At 41.7% G+C, this 21673-nt stretch overlaps 1 protein-coding gene across 2 annotated transcripts in view; it reads right to left on the bottom strand.

The window, feature by feature from the left end:
• RNF213 (ring finger protein 213) overlaps positions 1-21673 on the bottom strand; it is a 155775-nt gene that overhangs the window by 37590 nt on the left and 96512 nt on the right. For both annotated transcript variants that reach the window (XM_072990706.2, XM_078384278.1), the window contains 11 exons: positions 19712-19848; positions 19379-19474; positions 18357-18475; positions 16267-16401; positions 16099-16181; positions 14523-14670; positions 11036-11171; positions 7804-7995; positions 2010-2149; positions 1258-1412; positions 613-831 (listed from right to left, as the gene is read on the bottom strand). In XM_072990706.2, coding sequence (XP_072846807.2) covers positions 613-831; positions 1258-1412; positions 2010-2149; positions 7804-7995; positions 11036-11171; positions 14523-14670; positions 16099-16181; positions 16267-16401; positions 18357-18475; positions 19379-19474; positions 19712-19848 — 1560 coding nt within the window. The remainder of the gene's footprint in view (positions 1-612; positions 832-1257; positions 1413-2009; positions 2150-7803; positions 7996-11035; positions 11172-14522; positions 14671-16098; positions 16182-16266; positions 16402-18356; positions 18476-19378; positions 19475-19711; positions 19849-21673) is intronic.

The raw sequence follows: 21673 nt of genomic DNA, 5'->3' as shown, positions 1-21673 counted from the left end.
CATACCCACTATTTTCAGGTTTTAAATATTGTCTTTTAATTGCTGTAAGCTGCCTTGGGTCCTTTTAAGGGGAAAAGTGGGATAAAGATATTTTAAATAAAGAAAGAAACCTCCAAAGGAAGAGCACTTCACAATCTGGGAGCTACCACAGAGAAGGTTCCCTCCCATGTCCTTTAGTAACTGCATTCCCTTTCCTGAGCACTAACTCTACATTTCATCTTACTTTTTTCAGCCCAGTGTATTCATTTAGCAATTAACAATGGGCTCGAGCATAGGCAGTATCCTTCAAGTATCATTTCATTTCAATCTTGCAGGGAAACTGTGAAAATGTTCACTATGTACATTTAGAAAATTACACTGTAAACCATTATGTGTAAGCAATCTGGTACAGGATATGACTGGAAAACAGAGCAGATGTGCCACAGATATGGGCACTTTGAGAAACTCTGCGTGACTTCTAGCTAAGATCTTTAACAAGATTTGTCTTTCTAAACAGTTAAGGATACCACAAACAAAGAGGGGCTTTTCCCCATTTCTTTCCTTCTTTTTTTTACTCTGTTTTTTTTTTCCTCATAAGACTAAATATTATATGCTTCTTCCTGCCCTTCTTACCATTTGGTCATGTGGCATGTACCCTCCCTCCTCAGCATATGCACTAAGAGCAGCAAATACGTCAGGGTATACAGCCAGAATCCTAGACAAGTTTTGCAACCGACTCTTGAACTGATGGTACGCCAAGTGGATCCAGGGGAGAGGTGGCACCATCTTGTCTGCAGTGGGAGAAGATGCCTTCATTTCTTCTATGCATGACAAGAGTGCCGTTTGCTGCAACTGAAAATGTAAAACAAGGCTTTAAACACTGAATAATTCATCTTAATAATGACACAGTAAGGATATATTTTCAGAAGTCTTTAATTTGCTCTAGAGATTTTTATTTATTTATTTATTTACTTATTATTTAAGTAATGCTTCATTTTTCATTAAGTAAACTTAATTTCAATCATAATGCATACAGTCTTTCAGGCTTTTGTTTTCAAAATAAAAATATTTTGTTTGTGCAAAATAAAAAATCTTTCAGTAGTTAATGCATCTTATTTACAGTATGTTCCAATACCTGGAAGGGCAGATCACCTCAGTGATAATCAGCTGCTAGTCACAGCCTGATTCTGGCAGATAACAGGGGAAAGAACTGCTAAGCATCATAATTTGCACATCCTTTGTTACAAGAAACTACTCATTCCTTGCTATAATACTCACAATTAATTCCCTACCAGAGGACACACCCATTGCCAAGAGAAGGAAATCTGTAAGGTAACAGTGGAAAAGTACTTCCTTTTCTCCCTCAGACAGACTGGCAATATAGGTCCCTAGTGATGTTTGGTGAAAAATGTATACAAACTTCTCTGCAGGGCCTGGAAGATAATAGAAAAAATAAGGTTATAGCATCAGAATTCTTAATAGTCTGAACTGCTTTATTATTTACAGCAGCAAACTACTCAGAAATGTACGCTTTAGTACTGAATTTAAGATAGGGGCAAAATCTCTCATTTTAGGCATAGTGAGTTTCTTAACAGGTAGCAAGTACAGTTTTAGCATATAAAGCAAACAGTTTAGCAACATATTTTTACAACAATCCATTTCTAGAGAGTTCTGCACTGATATTTGAAAACACAAAACTAGGTGTCTTTCTTGATGGCTCTGGGACTAACACAGAAATGGCACTACTCTTATTCTTATGCACACTTTCCTAAGAAGAGAGGAGGACTTACAGCCAACTTTCAACTTAGCTGAACAATACGAAACATTTGCTAAGTAGTTTTGGATGAATAGTTACTTTCTGATGTTATTAAATGATGCTAGACAGACATGGAACTTAGGACCAGAAAAGAAGGCAATTAAATGGCAGAATAGCATATGGTGCCTCATGAGGGACCCTTCAGAGCAGCTCAAAATATACTACTGAATTTTCCAACAAGATATAGTAACTGAATCGTTCTCTGCATTCTTACCCTTATTGTCCGTGATGTATTGGGCTTGAACCCAAATGTCTTCCAAATAATCTTTTATCCTCCAACTGAAAGGCATATTATTGCCAGCATCTGCTGATACCTCAAAGTAATTTTGCACCAGAATTGTCTCAGTCCGGGAGCTGGGCAAGACACAAATTTTTTTGACTGTAAGCTATTCATAAGTAAAAGTGAATTTGAAAAAAAAGCAAGTTATAATGGCTGCCTTTGATCAAGGTATAAATGAAATATGATCTATTCAAACAAATAAACAAAAACACCGAATACAGGGTGACATGAATAGGGGATACAGTTTGTGCGATGGCTACCTCATAATTACTGATGAATGTGTGTTTGAGTGATACCATTGTTTATATACTGGACAAAAGGATACAGTGCTGTGTTTAAAAAAACAAGCTGGTTCAGTCTATTTTTCTGAAGGTTTGAGTGGATGCATTGTATTTTCTGATAGGCAAATGTGCCACATTGCTTGTGAACATGTCAAGAGTCATGTTCAAGCAGACTGAAAGGCTATCTAATCCGGTTATCTGTTTGCAGAAGGGTCAACTGTATGCCTATTGGGAAGCCAACATGAGTTCATGAACGCAGCACACACTCCTACCCACTTGTCTTCCCAGCAACTTATATACAAAGTGGTACCATCAAAGTTCAGCAACTTCATTAGAACTCATCTATCTTCCATTCATCTCTAGTTGAGCTACCTACCGCTCATAAGGCTATGATGAGCTCTTTGTGAGACAGAAAGCTTATATTTCATTTCAGGAAGGAGACAGTCACTTTAGAACATAGAAACAAACACGGAGAAATATGCCAACTTTGCCCTCTCCACTATCACAACCCTCCCTGCCCTTCATTTATAGATAAATAGATTGACTGGTTTCATTGTTATACTGCCCATCTGGCCAAGGCCATTCTGGACGGTTTACAACAAATACATGGGGACTGTCTCCAGCAGAGGGCCTTCTCTCCCCATGAATACTGTGTGCAATTCAGAACTCTCAAACATCAAGAGTTCAAAACTGCCTGGAAACCCAAAGGGGACAGAGGTGGCTATCTACTGATGAGATGCAAAATAGCAGCAAGAACACCAGCTGCTGATTGGGAAAGCCAGCAAGTAGTGTGTACTGACAACATCCTTTAAATAGGTTTCTGCCAAAAAGAGAGGTTACTTATCTGTAACTCTGGTTCTTCGAGTGGTCATCTGTGAATTCACACTATAGGGTTTAATCTGCGCTTGTGCAGAGGTTTCCGGAATATTCTAGAGTTTTATCACGCATTCGCCGGGACCGCCCCCCTAGTACACATGGTCTGCCCATCCTGGCAATCACCTCAGTTCTTAAGAACAGTCTGCCACTAGCAAAAAGGAACTGACGTGACGGACAGAGGGAAGGACGGGTGAGAAGTGTGAATTCACCTGAAGAACCAGAGTTACAGGTAAGTAACCTCTCTTTCTTCTTCGTGGTCTCTGTGAATGCACACTATAGGGTGATTAACAAGCTGACTTACCGGAGGAAGGACGTCATGGAAGGACAGAAGAGAGTACAGCCCTACCAAATGCTGCATCCATCTTAGCCCTGACATCCAGGCGGTAATGGGTGACAAACACAGAAGGGGTTGCCTAGGTAGCAGCCTTACAGATGCCTGGGAGAGGTACTCCTCAGAGAAAGGCTGTGGAGGTAGCAAGAGCCCTGATGGAGTGAACTTTAATGCCTACAGGCAGGGGCTTTTGGTGAGTTGGCATGCCAACTTTATAGTTGTGACAATCCAGCTGAGAAGAAATGTGAGAACCTCTTTGAGGCAGGTGTGACATTACAAAGAGTCATTTTGACTTGCGGAAGGAGGAAGTTCGTGAAACATAAAATGCAAAGGCTTGTCTGACATCCAACATATGGAAGGAACATTCGAAGTCAGTTGCCAATGATGGAAAAATGGTAGGTAAAACAACAGGTTGTTTGAGGTGGAAGTCCGATACTATCTTTGGGAGAAAGGAGACAGAGTAACTTTGTCAGGGTGGAATTGGAGGAATGGAGGGTTTACCCGAAGAGTAGCCAGTTCTGAGGCTCTACACAAGCTGAAGTAATGGCCACTAGAAAAAGAGTCTTAAAGGAGAGGAAGCGCTCAGATGTGGTAGCAAGTGATTCAAAGGGAGAAAGCGTGAGATGTTGGAGGACGGTACGTAGGGACCACTGCGGAGGTGGAGGAGGTGCAGGAGATCACATATTGGCGACACCCTTGAGGAACTGTTTTAACGTAGGGTGATGAAAGAGTAGAGCCGTGTCTGAATCTTGAGGCTGATGTGCGACCATGGCGGAAATGTAAACCTTGAGGGTGGACAGGGAAAGCTGCTTACAAAAAAGATGAAAGGAATGTAAGGACTACATGAAGAGTTGTTGGACTGTTTGGAAGGTTGTGCTGCATTGCAAATTTTTGGAAAACGTCCCAATTATAAGAATAAAGTTGTGTTGTAGCAGACTTTTGCGCACTGGCTAAAATGGTGATCACTGAGGGTGAATCCCCCATGCTGTGAGATGGAGAGCATGAAGGTCAGGATGGTAAGTTCTGCCCTGGTGTTCAGTGAGGAGGTGAGGAATGGAGGGCAGGTGAATGCAGTCTGTGGAGATGGATTGGAATATGGTGAACCACGGCTGCCTGGACCACCATGGGGTGATGAGAATAACGTTGGATTGGTCTTGAGGAATTTTGACTATCGTCCTGAGAAGGGATAGGCAGGAACAGATATATGACATTTGTGGACCAATTGATCACGAGAACATCCCCGAGGGAGCCTGGGCCTTTGCCTGCCCTAGAGCAAAAGAGACAGTATTTTGAGTTTTGGGATGTGGCAAATATGTCTATGCCAGGTCATCCCCAGAGTTTGCAAAGGCAGAGAAAAACAGCCTGGTCGAGAGTCCACTCGTGCAAAATGTTTGCAACGAAAATGTAGGGTGAAAGCAGAAGTTGCTTCCACCCTCTACTTTCTTGCAAAAAAAGAAATTTGCGGTTATAAAAGTGGTGGTGGGGTTTTATACACGGAAAAATACGGTATTTTGTCAGTTTTGTCATCAAAAAGGCCAGTGCCATCAAAGGGTAAGTCTTCAATTCACATGTGGCCATCATCTGAAATGTGGGCTGAGTGAAGCCAAGCATGCCTACAAAGGGCTACATCAATAGCCATGTATTTGGATGCGGCTTCAATTATATGTCGTTTGGTAATGCGCTCCTGACAATCCATGGCCATAGCTTCTTGGTGAGAGGCGAGGCCAAACTCATCTGTGGCTGACTGGAGTGTTGGGAGAGCCCTATTCTAGAGGTAGTGATGATAGGCTCCAATAGCTGCAAGATAATTGGCACCACGGAGAGTAAAGGAGGTAAGAGAATAAACTCTGCATCCAATAATGTTTAATTTTCTGCCTTCTTTGTTGTTAGGAGTTGCATTAGAGTGATTTCATGCTCTCTTTTGTGTAGCATCCACAATAACAGAATTTGGGTATGGAAGCTTTGAAAGAAAAAACAGTGTCATCTCCATGCATTTTCCACTCTGCGAGACATTTGTGGTATGGAGAATGGATAAAACCATGGCTGTTTGGTTAGCTTCAACAAGGATGGAATAAATCCCATACGGAGCGATGGTGTCTGGTCCTCATTAACGTCCTCATACACCTTATCAGATTCAGACTGGGTTTGGTTGCTGGACATCCAGGTCCATGGCTTTAGCTATAAAAAGCGCTAGCTGTGAGTAGTATGAGAAATCCTCCGAAGGTGAGTGAGGGGTGACGTCCGCTACATCTGAGTCTGGTGTGAGCTGATTAGTGGGGGACTCCTGCAGTGGTAAGGACTCAAAGGTATCTGAATCAGAAATTTGTGGCAATGATGTTTGAGAAGCATGATGATACAGAGGAACAGAGGTATCGGGACGAGGCTCTGATACGAAACGGGCAAGCTTGTCCAGAGCTTGTTTGGCTGGGACGGATCGAGTTGTAGACTGATGAGATTTAGAGTGTCTCTTTTTACGAGGCTGAGCAGTACCAAGAGGCGCAGGTGGAGGTCCGATATATGTAGTTGTTACTGTTAATGAAGAAGTGCAAACCTGTGAGGCAGTAGTGGGCTCAGTAGCCAAAAGTGGACCCTTAACTGATGAGAGAGATTGTCTTGGTACTGTTGGTTGTTGTTCTATGAGAGACTCAGGGAGATGATTCCTCTTGCGAGAGGATCTAGGTTGTTTCAGTACCAGAGGTAAACATGCGGTGTCATCCTCGGATGAGGTTTGGTAGTAGTCATGGGACCGTGGCCAGCACTGAGGAGAAGAAGGTGAATCCAATACATCAGATGGGTAGTAATATCCATATTGTGAGCGTTTAGGCTCGATGTAAAGTTCGGTATTGGGTTGTCAGTATCAATATGCTTGATGCTGATAGAGCTTGGGCAAAGGCTCATAATAAGTTGGTGGTTCATAGAGCGTCACCCATTTTGGATGATGATATCGAATCAAAGACTCATGGGATGCCAACAACCCTGTAGAAGTCGGAGGTTGTGCAGGACCGGCATCAGATTGGCAAGTCTTTGGCATGTGGTGAGTCTTCCTTGACCGCTTACGCGGAGATGATGGGTCAAGTAGAGCAGACACCGACTCCGAATCGCAAACAGAGACTGAGCAACCCATAGATTTGGAGCTCAAATGTGCCGACTGGGAGATGACTCAGCTGAGGTGTTAGCCCAAAATGGAGACTGGGCACGTAGTGCGGACGGTGGTTGACCGGATGGTGGTGGCAAATAAAATCATCATCTGGAGAGTCAAGGCAGACAGTAGGTTGGTCCTGCAAAGGAACTGTCGGAGTAGTCTTGTCGGGTAACGTAGACCTTTTAACAGACTAGGAATCCAAAGAGGATTTCTTAGTCTTCTTAGGTTTGGGGTTTTCCAGTACCAAAGGAAGGTTCGGTACCAGTATCAACTTAGTAGTTGATGTTGAAGACTAAGACTTAGAACTGGACTTAGATTTGGATTTAGAAGCTGGTAGGTTAGTTGTCGGAGAAGCGGTAGACATCTCAGGGGACCCTTCATGGGGCTGAGAAGTTTGGGAAGCCTCCATAGTTTCTGCTGGGCATAAAGAACGGATCTAAGACATTGTTATCCGAGTTTCAGAGCTTGTTTAGTAAAGTTTTTACAGAACTGGCACACAGATGGCTGGTGAGACTCCCCGAGGGAGAATTAAACAAAGATTGTGTCCGTCTGAGAGGGGGATCTTGTTGGAGCACAAAGTGCATCGTTTGAACAGCGGTATAGGGGCCATAAATGGGAGGCGGGGAAGGAAAGGGGGTGATCAAAAAAAGAGTGAAATAGCTCAAAGGGTCTCTTACGATTTTCTCTCTGTTAGTTTTATGATAGGAAGAAAACAAAAACAGTGGTGAACAGAGAGCTCAACGAGAGGTGAAACCTCAGTGGCAGCAAAAAGGAACTGAGAGAATCGCCAGGACAGGTGAACCACATGTGCTGGGGGGGGGCGGTCCTGGCGAACACGTTATAAAGCTCTAGAATATTCCAGAAATCTCTGTGCAAGCGCAGATTAAACCCTATAGTGTTCATTCACAGAGACCATGAAGAAGAACATCATCAATCCTGAGAAGGAAATAGCTATCAAATGCCTCTCACAAGCCACAACGACACAGAAATGAACAATCAAAGAAGCATGATGATGGTGCATGTCACCTAAACAAGCTATTCAGTCATGTGGATGCAAGAAGTGACCAGTTTCTGAGCATCTTTTTTTATGCAGCTTACCTGCTCTGACCCACGACATATGGGATATTTAGAAGCTTCTGATCATTGAAGATGAACATCCACAAGGCTTTCACACAATATTCTGTCTCTGAATTGTCCAACAGGTTCATGTTGCAGTCTCTGTCTATGACGGACACAATATAAGCCAGAAATGGAGTCACAACACTTTGAACCCGTTTCCACAGGGTTTGCCTGCAAGTATCAAGACAGGAAAACACAAACAAAAAGAAACATGTAAAATAAGTAGAAACTGAAGACCTGCTATAATTTTCAGAAAGATTCTGACAGGATACACATCTTAACAGAGAAAATAAGAAGAAATAACCAAGTTATGAAATTCAGTTCGACTCATCTGGACTTGTATATATGCATCTTTCAACATGAGTGTTAAAGAAGAACATGAGATATATTCGCAAAGGCTTTCACGGCCGGGATCTAATGGTTGTTCTGGGTTTTTCGGGCTCTTTGGCCGTGTTCTGACAGCAGGTTGCTGTCCTCTCAAGATGCCGGCCACAGAGACTAGCGAAACGTCAGGAAGTACAGTGGTGCCTCGCTTAACGATGTTAATTGGTTCCAAAAAAACATCGCTATGGGAAAACATCATTAAGCGAAACACGTTTTCCCATAGAGATGCATTGAAAACCAGTTAATCCGTTCCAATAGGCACGGATTGCCGTCCTTAAGCGAAAAAACCCATAGGAAACATCGTTAAACGATACAATGTTTCCTCCATTGGAATGCATTAAAGCCTATTCAATGCATTTCAATGGTTTTGCGATGTCCATTTTTGCAAATTTAAGTGTGTCTTAAAAAGTTCAAAAACTGTTTTAAATGCTTGGAATCGTTAGTGCGCCTTCTAAAACGGGTGCAAACTTAATTTGGGTTTGATCTGACTTTTTGTTAATTTTTGCTGAAGTTTTCCCCCCACCAACTTTTGACAGCTGTCAAAATTTGACAGCTCCATACTTTCCTATGGGGGAGAAAAAAGTTCACAAAAAATTAACAAAGACTCAGAACAAAGCCAAACTAAGTTTGCACACGATTTAGAAGGTGCTCTAATGAACCCAAGCATGTAAAACAGTTGCTGACTTTCCGTTAATTTTTTGTGATTTTTTTCTCCCCCACAGGAAACAATGGAGCTGTCAAAAGTTGGGCTCCATTGATTCCTATGGGGGAGAAAAAATTCACAAAAAATTAACGAAAAGTCAGATCAAAGCCAAACTAAGTTTGCACACGATTTAGAAGGTGCTCTAACGAACCCAAGCATTTAAAACAGTTGCTGACTTTCCGTTAATTTTTTGTGAATTTCTTTCTCCCCCACAGGAAACAATGGAGCTGTCAAAAGTTGGGCTCCATTGTTTCCTATGGGGGAGAAAAAATTCACAAAAAATTAACGAAAAGTCAGATCAAAGCCAAACTAAGTTTGCACACGATTTAGAAGGTGCTCTAACGATTCCATGCATCTAAAACATTTTTGAACATTTTAAGACACTTTTAAAATTGAAAAAATCGGACATTGTTAAGCGAAACAGGGGACCTAAAAATGCATTCGCTATGCGAAGCATGGTCCCAAAATCGCTAAGCGAAAATCGCCCATAGGAAACATTGTTAAACGATGCATAGAATTCTTTTAAAAAAACATCGTTAAGTGAAAACATCGCTAAACGAGGCAATCGTTAAGCGAGGCACCACTGTACAGAACACGGCCAAAGAGCCCAAAAAACCCACAACAACCATAAGAACATGAGATTTGGTATTTCCTTTAAATAGATGCCAGTGCTTTTACACCTAAGCCCTGAATTTTCTTTTGCTGTCAAATTAAAATGGATTGCATGAAGCTGCTGGTGAGAGTGAAAAGTCACTTGGAGGGGTAAGATATAATTACCAGCACAATCTGTCCCTCCCTCCACTTCTTTGGAAGAGGGTGACCTTTTCAAGGTATTGTCCAGGAAAGAGTGAACATGTATGCCTCTTTCTTAACCTAAAATCCACAACAATTGCTCCCAACACCTATGTGACAAAGAAAAGGGAAAAGGGCAAAGGACATTGCAAAAAATAGTGTAGGTAATCCTTGTATAAACAATGTCGTGGGAAACAGCAATGTGCAGGTTTAAGGGGACTGTACAGATATGTATCCTGGAGGCTATAAGATGAAGGACATTTGCTTAGACCCACAACCAGAACTGAAACTCCATTCAGAAACTGTGGTTAAATTGGAGGACAGCAGTCAGGTCTCTGCTCACAACCCAAGTTGGATCTTGATGGGGCAAAGTGTTTGCACAATTACGCTGTAAAGTACCCAGGGAGTGCCCTAGCACTACTAGTGCAGTTTATAAAGTCAAAATAATAAATACATTTGCTATGCTGAGGATTTTTCCTTTAAACAAAGCCCCACAGGGTTTGTTTTGATGGGGAAAACTGCAGTCCTTCCCCTCCCCCACCGCTGCCACGGCAAACCTGGCTGCTTTTTGGGTGACTGCAAAAAATGGGAGCCTCACGTACTGCTTGCCCATTTGCCTCTTCTTGCTCTAGAAGGATGGGACTGCCTTGGCTTTTGCATACTTGTTATTTACATACTAGCAGCCTAGCCACTCAATGGAAGGGATAAAAATTTAAATAAATAAATAAATAAAACCAAGAAGAGAAAAAAATGTCAGTGTCAATAGTAGCGACCTCTTTTCCATTCTGACAGTTGGGAAAAAAGTTCTAAAACTCCATTTTCAATCACCCTGTGTGTGGCTTCAATGTTTCTTTGCCATTCTACCCTTACCTGGAATGAGGAAACTGGAAATTTTCCAAAGTCTAGGTCATATTCAAGAGATAAAATCTTGTAGACCAAGACGTTCAAGGTCAAGTCATAGATTGGGACAAAGCCCTGATCCTGACTGGGTGCAGCTGGACCTTTTGGAATGCCTCCTTTTGGAAGGAAAATTAAAAGCCTCCCTCTAGAAAAGGCAAAAGGTCTGGATGGGCCTCACAGTAAAGTTTCATCTGCCCTGAATTTCCCACCATTTGGTTTCAGCGGATGACCCCTATCTTGGATCTTATGAGAGAGAAACAAATGCTTCTCTGCATGAACATAAAATTACACATGCCGTGAAGAAGTTGTCGCTCTGGTGTTCCTTCTTACTTGCCACTTCTCTAAGCAAAATAGTCTCAGCCGTTATGAGGTTCCCACAGGATTTTTAATTCAGACTGTTACAATACGACCAGTTTAAATGACTATCTTCACCTGAATGTTCCTGCTTCCTGAAGTGCATTAAGATTCAATGCTTCTCGAAGCACCCACTCTTTCATGTTGTATGAATTGTCCTCTTGTTTCTTCAAAAGGTTTAACAGGCGACTCTTGACTATCTTCAGGAAGGAGGCTGAGAAAGAGCACAACATGTACGAATTATAATACCTTACGTTTCAAACGCTGAAGCAAGATAAAAAGACAAGATGGCCAGAAAATTTGTATCACCTTTTTCTTATTTCCTGCAATGCTTATCGGTCACCTAAGAAAGCACAATTCCACATTTTGTTCTGGAAGCTCAGATGCTTGTTTTAACCCTTTGTTTTTTGGGGAAAATAGAAGCTCTACTATTTTCCATCCAAAACGATGGAATCGGAATAGAGCTATGGGACTAGGAAGAGGGTTTTCACCTCAAATGGCAAAGAGAAGCTATGTTGGATCATTTCAACATCCTCGTCTGCCTAGTCCTTTTGTTAAGCAATGGCTAACCAACTGCCTATGAGAGACCCCAACAAGACAAGGGCAAAACTGCTTTATGCTGTGAACATGGTAGGACTTCAGAGAATCCTACATCCCTGCAAGCTAAAACTTTGGTTCAGCTCCTATGATGCCTTGCAGACCTTTTTTTTGCAGCAATCATATATTGAGAATGATGGACGAGTCTCCTTTTGGGTTGGACTTAATGAAGATGGGTTGTAGATAAGAATATCTACAGTATCTATAGTACAGTGGGGTCTTGACTTAAGAACGTCTTGAGTTAAGAACATTTTGACTTAAGAACCACTCTCATAGGAAAATATTGACTTGACTTACATACTTAGATTTGAGTTAAGAACTGGAAAAAAACCCACGTGGGAGGCAGGGAAAGTGCAAAATTTGAACTTTCAGTTAACTGTTGGCCAGTGAAAAGGGTGCCTGTCTGCTTCCTCACTCCTCCCAGCATTTAGAGAGTGGATTGGGAGACAGTCTTCGGACTGCCTGGTATTGTACTGCCTGGACTGTATTTTCCCTGCCTTCCCTGAACCTTTCTTGACCTAAGAAAAAAAAAATATCCCCCTCTAGTGGTCGAAGGCGGAATAGCAGCTTCCTATTAGTTTCTATGGACGGAAAAGAGCAGATACGGATCAAATGGTTTTCAATGCATTCCTATGGGAAATGCAGATTTGACCTGAGAACTTTTTGACTTGAGAACCGCCTTCCAATACGGATTAAGTTCTCAAGTCAAGACCCCACTGTAGAGGGCTCACAATTAAAATGTTAAAATATTTTTAAAAGTGCGAAAAAATATTGATAACCAATTATTTAAAAATGTTTATCAACAGATGTTTCCATTTATATTTTGACATTTCTCTTATTGTTCTCACCTACTGTTACACTACAAAGGTGTCCAAATCTGACAATAAATATTTTACTTTTCCACTCACTTTATTGTGTTCAATTCTGAATCCAAGCTAAATAAGATTATTAAAATTCAGCCAAAGGTCTAATAAATGTTTCAGTGTTGGTTCAAATTCATTTGGCAGTTCTCCAATTAAAGGTGAAATGAAAGATTTAAGGAGACACATAGTATGAATAGTGAGGGTGTTGGGGGAAAAAGATGGATGCCAATTCAAGTGTAGAAAACAAAGCAAACGATTAAAACATCTGATGCAACAGTCAATCCAAAACCAGTCACCATCTGGTGTAAACACCTAATGGGTCCAGGAAGGACAGACCAATGAGGCAGTAAGAAAAGTATGAGTGTGCTGCAAGTTGTATCTGACATACAGGGCTCCTAATAGTGTTTTCAAAATATGTGAGGCATTTAAGAAGTGGTTTTACTACTGCCACCCCCTATGTGTTTTCACAGGTAAGTGGGGATTTGAACCCAGGTCTCCTGACTCTTAGTCTGTCATTCTATCTGCTATCCCACACTGACTCTCTTAACTATTTGGTGTCCAGCTGATTCTGACTTATGGCGACTTTTTCCAGGGCTTTCTAGGCTTTGAGTGCTCAAGACTGGTTTACCGTTTTCTTCTTCTGGAGGCATTCTATGACCATGTGCTCTGTGTCAGGGAAGGCTTGCCCCAGTTCACTGGCTGGAGGTCACAATACAGGACACAGACCGAATTTTAGTAGTAATAGAACTATAAAACATGATTGCTTTTGAAAGTAGGAGGATCACTAACACACACAGAGAGAGTCTATGCATAAAGTGAGTCTCACCAAATAATAATAAAACAGGTTACTCTTTTATAGGTCTGAGTGGGGAGTTCCAAAGTAACAAATAAGCATGAGCAAGAACTCATAAATGAAAACAACTATAGAAAAGCAACAACAGCTTTCTCTGCTAGGCTGTTTTGACTATGTGATCAGACAATGTTTTATCTATTATAATGCCTTTGTTTGACCTCACCCAGTGAAGACAAACTTTCCAGATCCATTCTGATGCCCAAATATGGGCACTTCCCCATTCCCTGTCTTCCACTCTCCACATTCTCTCTCTCTCTCTCTTCCTCCTCACTTGCCTAAGAACATACAGGCTGGCTCTTCTTCTACAAGATGCACTGGAGAATCAAAACCCTAACCTTTGGCTCCACAGCCAGATGCTTTCACTCACTGAGCTACCATGCTGGCAATGAACCCAAAAGAGAGTGAATCATGACCTTGGGAGATGGTGAGTGCTCTAACCCTGATGTCATTCAAGAGAAAACTGGACCGCCACCCATCAGATCTGCTTTGATTTGCATTCCTGCCTGGAGCAAGGGAGTTGGACTTGATGGCCTTTCAGGCCCCTTCCAACTCCCTTACTCTCTAATTCTAGGTCTCCAACTGTAGACTGTCCAAGACATGTCACAGCTGATCCAATTATTGAACTTTCTGCTTGATCCACAAGTTTTATATCAGCTTTGTCTGATGAAGAGTTCTAGAGAACTCAAAAGCTCAAATTATTTTTATCTGTTCTATGATCAAATAAAGATCCTGCCTCACCCAGAATGTTGCCTGTAGGAATGAATTACATTGTCCTTTTTTTTCCTTCTATAGTCCATGGTGTGCGACTTAGTTGAAAGTTTTCTGAATATGCAAATATACGCTGCCCACTGGGTAAACCCTAATCTCATGTTCTTGGTACTCCCAAAGAAGTTAAAGAGACACATCGTGCCTTTTCCCTTCCATTGTGTCCACCTAACTAAAGCCACAAAGAAAACACACAGGGCAAAGGAAGAGTACTGGATACAATTTTAGAATGTCACAAACCATTTCTAGTATTTTTTTTTCTGTATGTGTTCGAGAGTACTCAATTGATTGATTTAACAGGCTTTTCTAATATTGAATTATTAAAAAAATATCAAAGCCATTTACAATAAAGATGAACCTGATATCTATCCCTTAGAATGTGGGGTTCATGACCTGTAGAGGTAGGACAACGTGGACAAATCCTAGGAGAGTTTTGTATTCAAACATCTTCCACTTTACAGAACTAAGTGCTTGTAGTTATTCATACCTTTCATGTCATCTTCCTCACACAGGAGACTAAGAAGAATTTCAATTCTTTTGGTGCTACGACTGGCGCCCTCATTTTGATCTCTCAGCATTCCCACAGCACTTTGCACACAGCTCCTTATAAGGATAGTGGTGTCCAAGACTTCATTCTTTCCAGCCACAGCAGAAGAAAAGAAGCCTATTAAGTTTTCTGAAATCACACAGGTGAATGCCCACGCACATTTCCTTTTCAAATCAGGAACTGATATTACCAATTAGTTTCTGCCTTACGGTGGCACCTTTGCCTGTCCGCCAGCATTTGAGAACTGGTTATCAAATTCCTCACATAGCCAACAACCACTCCTTTTAGCTGGTTGGAAAAGAAGCAGTGGTAAGCAAATACAAAGGATGAGACAGCACAGTGACATAGTATGACCCCAAACCTGTAAGTAGTTGACTGGCAATGGCAATGGCCCTTGGTAGAAACACAGGAGAAAGAAAAAGAAATAACGAAAGCAGTAGGGTTTGTTAATGTATGGGCTTTCAGCAATCACAGGCAGCCAAGGAAGAAAACCAGGACATCATTAGAGACCAGTGATTCCCAACCTTGGGTCCCCAGATATTCCTGGACTAAAACTCCCAGAAGCCTTCACCTCTACTTATGTTGGCCAGGATTTCTGGGAGATGTCATCCAAGAAAATCTGGGGACCCAAGGTTGGGAACCAACCACTGTTATAGACAGAGAGGCAGTGCTAGAATTACAGCGAAAAGGAGGGAGAAATCATAATAAAATTAACAAGTGCAACCTTAATTATTATCCCACCCCGAAGTGCAGTCTTTGCCAGTACTCCTCTTGAACTCTTATCTATCATCTGCCAGCCCATTAATAGCAGAAAAGCAGATTTCAGGAACGTGTTCAGTGCTTTTAAATTTCAGTCCAGGATCTTAACAAAGCAAAGAGACTAGCTAGGCATCATTATTTTTTCTTGATGCATCCCTGCTTCAAAAGGGCTCTAGTAAAAAGAAAAAGAATTTAGTCCCCTATGTTTTTCCCAATGACCATCAGAATTAGACTTCTACTCACCCACCCAAAATTTAGGAATGTGCCCCTTAGGAAACAAGGTTGGTTTGAGATCCAGATACATGGCATAAATTCTCTAGAAAGATCCCTCAGCCAATGTAAGTAAGAATCTTAGGCATTTGGAATATGGGGAGGGGGCAGTATTTAACTAAACCAGAGGCTAGGTAGAAGTAAAAGAAGAGGCCGTGCCTGGAGATATCAGATTGGTGGACATGGATAGGCAGCCAGCATTAAAAAAAAAAGTGGGGGGTTGCACTATGTGTATTTGTGGACCATGTTTGAATCGAAAGCAGGAAGGGACTCAGACCCTCATGAGTCTTCTGCTTTCTGAAACAGTAGTGGGGCTAGGGATGAAAAAAAGATACTCCCCCAACTCTGATCATTCAAATGCTGTATACAAATGTTCTCTACTAAGAAGGGAGGATGTGAATCACTCTAAGCCCAAAATATGAAGTGCTCTTATCTTTTTACCAAGAAACAAAGAGAATGGTTAAAACTGGAGAAGACTAGAACTTACAGTCAATGTTCCTTCTCGTGGTGTTGCTGATACCTCTACCTCCATCTCCTCTTCCTTTTCTTCCGCTCCCTCCATCATCATTGCTGTAACGATACAGATGGTATTTTTTTAGGGATGCCAGCTGGGAATGACTACAGACCATCAAAAGCTGCTTACTGAAATCCTTACACATAGGTTTCTCTGCAGAGGCTCCCATGTCTTCAGAAAACAGTTGGCTGATAGTGATGCTTCTCAGTAGGGTTACATCGGAAACCATATCTCTCGATTTCCTTAGATCATCAATGTGCAGAGACTGCCACAGCCCTGGCAACAGATAGGAAGAGGGCATTTAAGAAAGCCTAAGAAAATATAGTTTGAACCCCTATGGGTGGTTCATGGAAGAGTAAAACAGGGTTTTAAACCATCATTTATGGTAAGTTAACTACAGAGTTGATGCAAACAAATAGGCTCTTGCCTGGTTCTCCTCTTCAGATATTGTTCAAGTTATTTTAGGAAACAGGTGAAAAGGTTTTATTTCTAGTAGCACTAAACACAAGGACCCATTTGTCTGTAAATGTGAAGGCTTTTGCTAAATTAGTATTTGTTTGTTTAGTCGTTTAGTCGTGTCCGACTCTTTGTGACCCCATGGACCAGAGCACGCCAGGCCCTCCTATCTTCTACTGCCTTCCGGAGTTGTGTCAAATTCATGTTGGTTGCTTCGCAGACACTGTCCAGCCATCTCATCCTCGGTCGTCCCCTTCTCCTCTTGCCGTCACACTTTCATAACATCAAGGTTTTTTCCAAGGACTCTTTTCTTCTCATGAGATGGCCAAAGTACTGGAGCCTCAGCTTCAGGATCTCTCCTTCCAGTGAGCACTCAGGGTTGATTTCCTTTAGAATTGATAGGTTTGTTCTCCTTGCAGTCCAGGGGATTCTCAAGAGTCTCCTCCAGCACCACAATTCAAAGGCATCAATTCTTCGGTGGTCTGCTTTCTTTATAGTCCAGCTCTCACTTCCATACATCACGACAGGAAAAACCATAGCTTTGACTATTCGGACTTTTGTTGGCAAGGTGATGTCTCTGCTTTTTAAGATGCTGTATAGTATATAGTTTATAAATTTACCATTATTCATTTCCAATAATATTACAAAGAGTTATTTTTAGTTTTGTACATGAATTGTGTTATATTCTGCTTAACTGTATAAATAGCTTAGTACCTAACTGTATATGTGTATTATATTGAAAGTACACACATGAGCAAAGGTGTACAGTCCTTCCAGATTCCATGCACTGTAATAAAAGTTCCCTGGTATTTTTTTTTTTTTTTTAGTATTTAAAACTAGGAAATGACAGCTTGTTTTGCCACCCAGTTAATACCTTTGATGAAAGAGACTAAGAATCCTGCCACAAGAGCAATTTGATTTACTGCATTTCTCCATTTTTAACGCTCAGTATAGACTTTTTATAAATATACATTTCATTTCTCCCTATCCTAGGTATTTTTGCATAGAGAATAACTGTGTTGCTTACATCATTATTCTGTATATTTGTCATTATTCATCTTCCCTGAGGACATAACTCGAAGGCAGAGGCAATATATAGCAGTACAGTTTGGTTTTAAAATGAAAATATGATGTTTAAACCAATTACAAAGTTCATCGGAGGTCCTGAAAGCAAGGTGTTCACTCCTCAGTAAGTGTAAAAAAAGAGTTTGGAGCCCCCTAGAGTAAGCAACAAATATAGCTACAGCAAACAAGCTTGGAATTTAAGTATGCTTACATGGCTTACATCATCTTCCCAGCATAGGACAATGAAACAGATGCATGGGTGTGCAACCTTTACACATTAGCTGTCTAAATGAAATTTGCTAGCACCACCTCAAACTAAGATGCTGTTCACGGCAGGACACTGATGATGGCTGAATAATAATCTTGGAACTGCGGAGCTGGAAGGGACCCTATGGATCGAGTCCAGGCCCTGTCAAGCAGGCTCAGTGGGGAACTGAACTCCAAACCTTTGGCTTCGCAGCCAGGGTCCCCTTCCCACTGAGCTACCCAGCAGTTCAAGCAGGCTCTGTTTTGTACTGGAGCAGAATTCATGGTTTTATCTCTTCTTTTCAAGGGGTCACAGGAAGTTACCATGGCATGTTGGCTTTCTATACCCTCGAAAGCAGATGGGGGGGGGGAATCATTCCATTAAACTTCTGAATTCTAACTGCACTCCTAATCTGATGAAAGCCTCTTTTCCATTCTGTAACCTCGTATGAAAGAACTCGTACCTCCATGAAATCCCACGTAGGCATTTCCTCCTTTCACTCGCGACAGCTTAGTGATGAAGAACACGAACACGGAGGCTTCACTCAGGTCAATTTTGCTGATTTCATTAACAGCTGAATACCTGCACAGGAAAAGAAACAGGGGGTCGCAATTTTTATCCATTCTTAGAGGAGACTAAACGTCTGTCCTGCTAACATAAGCAGCTTCCATAAAGTCAACATTTTCACATTTCAGTGGTTAAAACCCTGTCACTTAGAAGAAGAGTAAGCTGAACTAGAGTAGGCCCACTGAACCAATGGGGATTTTGTGACTAAACTCATCTGTAAGTTCTATTGGGTCAAGCGGACTTACTGTAGTTGCAACTTAAGGTGTCATCAGAAGGTGCTTTATCCTGTGTTTTGGACTCCTCCTGACATGGTGACATTTGGTTTATTTTCCAGTAACTACACAAAGTACTGGTAATGGTGAAACACCCCAGCCCTTTTGCATGGCTGTTCACTAGCAGGAAACTCCAGGAGATGCAATGGAGTGGGCACCAGTATCCTTTGCCCAGCATTAAATATCCTCCCCTTGCACTTTGAGAGACCAGGACTCTAAGAAGACCCTGCCGTTCTAACAGGACATTCACGGTGTGGTGCTGGTGGTACTGCATGGAATGCAACCCTCCAAAAAGAGAGGGAATTAAGGGCAGTGTTCCTGTTTGTCTTGGTTCCTTGGTTACAATAAAGGCAGTTCTCAGCCATTCTCACAACCTGGAGCCATGGAATTATTACTGGGAGACTTGAACACCAATGACATTGCTGTAGGTAGATCTGCCTGCATTCACAAAAACAGGTTCCAACAGACAATATGAAGGTAGCTACTAGGTACACACACAGCAATACACCAACTGCATACTTTCCCACATTTGCCTGAAGTGGATTTTGCAAAAATCAGACTTCATTTGTGATAACTGTTAAATCTGACAATTTAATGCCACTCCAATTAAGAGACTGGAAATACTTTACATATATCTATAACATACTTGGCTGAGGCAACAAGTTGAGCACTGAGAGATCCATTTTCAAAGTCTGTCTGAATAATCAGGATTTTACTTCCATATGTTGCATAAAGAAAATTTCTGGAAAACAAATCAACAGTTAGATGCATTTTGTCACTCCTGCATGGAAATACGGATACAAGCACCTACTTCCACCTGTTTAAAACAGGACAATATCACTTCCCATGGATCTCAAAAACTTAAAGTATAATTATGAAGACTGCTAAAATTCACTTGCCCTTCATTCCATTCCAAAATGTCATCTTGACAGATGTTTTCATCTACAACTCTCCCAGGTTAAGGAAGGCAGTAACTCACCGAATTTCTTTTAAAAATGAATGTTCTGTGTCAAACTGTTGTAAAAATAGAACTCGGAGGCTGTTGATTTTGCCTTGTACTTCTGCCTCAAGAATTTCTGCGTCTGCTGCTGTCAAGAGTCTGGAGAAAGTCGTGATCTAAAACAGAAAAGAAAAAAGGAAATGTCTCTGACAAGCATGAATAAAATTTTCAAGGACTGCCAAACTACTCCAAATAACACAACACTTTTGAAAAGAAAGGCAATGATACATTTTGTATTTTACTGACCATTGGCGGCGGCATCTGTGTTAATCACCTCCGTGATAACACAGATGCAATTAGGGGTCTTGACTTGAGAACTTAATCCATATTGGAAGGCGGTTCTCAAGTCAAAAAGTCTGTAGGTCAAGTCTCCATTGACCTACAGTGCATTGAAAACCGATTAATCCCGTAACAGGCCGTTTTTGTTCCATTTTGGTTTTTTTCTGGTCTGTAAGTCAATTCTCAGGCTGCAAGTCAAACCTAAATTTTGCGGCCAGAGAAGTCTGTAACTCAAAAAGTCTGTAAGTCAAGCCGTCTGTAAGTCAAGGGTCCACTGTACACAAAAGCCCTCAAGGATGCGTAAAACTATGCTTTGTGTCTTGGCTCTAGGGACCAGAAAAGATCTGAAAGATGCTTCAGGTGACTGTAACTGTCTATGTAACCCCATAAAAAACTGCAGTCAGCACCTGACAAACAAACAAACAAACAAACACACACACACACACTTATGTGTGAATGAAAAACATCTGGAGCCTAATTTGCCCCCTTAAATATAAGCTCACCCTGTGATGCCTAATATTTGAATGTGTTGTTTATATAGTTTGGTTAAGTATGGGATGGGAGAGGGTAAGTGTGGCGCACGGAACCTTGGTAAGAATGGCTCTGATTGGCTGGGAGGTAAACTAGACAAGGAGGGTGCCTGGCACGTGTGAGGCAGTCTGGAGTCAGACAGAAAACAGTCCGGTGTGGAGAGGCTGGGAAGAGGGTGTTTTTAGAGTCTGGGGGCCTAAGAGAGAAGTCAGAGGGGCCAGTCTGACAGAGACTGAGGCAAGGAAGAGGTAAAAGAGACAGGGACTGAATGAATTCACAGGCAAGGAATAAACAACATTCTTGTAACATGATTATTTTAATGAATCCTGGTTTGTTCTATTCAAGCTGAGTGGTGCTGCATTCAATATCAGAAAGGTGGTTGGCTATGTAGAGAGTATTTTATGGGGCAGAGTGAAGGGAGCAACTGAAGGCTGGTGGCAGCAGACGGAGGAAGAGAGGAAATAGGAGAAGATTACTGAAGAAAATGCATTTATTCTGGAGGTGATTTAAAGAGACCTTTATGTAAATAGCCAAGTGACAAAGCAAAGGGAGGTTTGTCACAGTCCCTCCCTCCCTCCCTTTATTTTTGGTAGAAAGAGGTCAGTCTCTAAAAAATGTCTGCCATAAAAACAGCTCCAGGGAAGATTACATTTACATGGAAAATGGCAGCTCACAAAAGACTTCCGAAAAAAGATTTCCCCCTCCCTACAATATGTATATGTAACGGCAAAGGTCCACTTCAGGGCAAAATTGATCCTAGGATTAGAGATGGGCACAAACTTCCCAGCTGTACCTCCTCCAGCAGGCACCCACTCAGAGGCAGCACCCCAGGGGGTTCCCTGCCTCGCTTCCTCCAGGCACTGCCTCTGAGTGGGCACCTGCTGGAGGAGGCAGAGCTGGGAAGCGCCTTAACACCTGTTCAGACAAAACACAAACTGCCATGAATTGCCAGTTCAGTGGTTCAAACCCATTTCTGTCCAGGATATCCAGCAGTTATCCATTACAGGCTTTTTTTAAAAAGGGCCTTATAGGCATCTTCCAACTTCGTTATTCTAGGATTTCCACTTATTTTCTGATGCCTTGAACTACAAACTCTTCACAGTCCCACTGCTGACAGTGAAGAATTTGTAA

The sequence above is a fragment of the Pogona vitticeps genome, chromosome 2 (assembly GCF_051106095.1).
Source record: "Pogona vitticeps strain Pit_001003342236 chromosome 2, PviZW2.1, whole genome shotgun sequence".
Classification (NCBI taxonomy): Eukaryota; Metazoa; Chordata; class Lepidosauria; order Squamata; family Agamidae; genus Pogona; species Pogona vitticeps.
The sequence above is the reverse complement of the archived record's forward strand: the minus strand, read 5'-3'. Positions and strand labels throughout refer to the sequence as shown.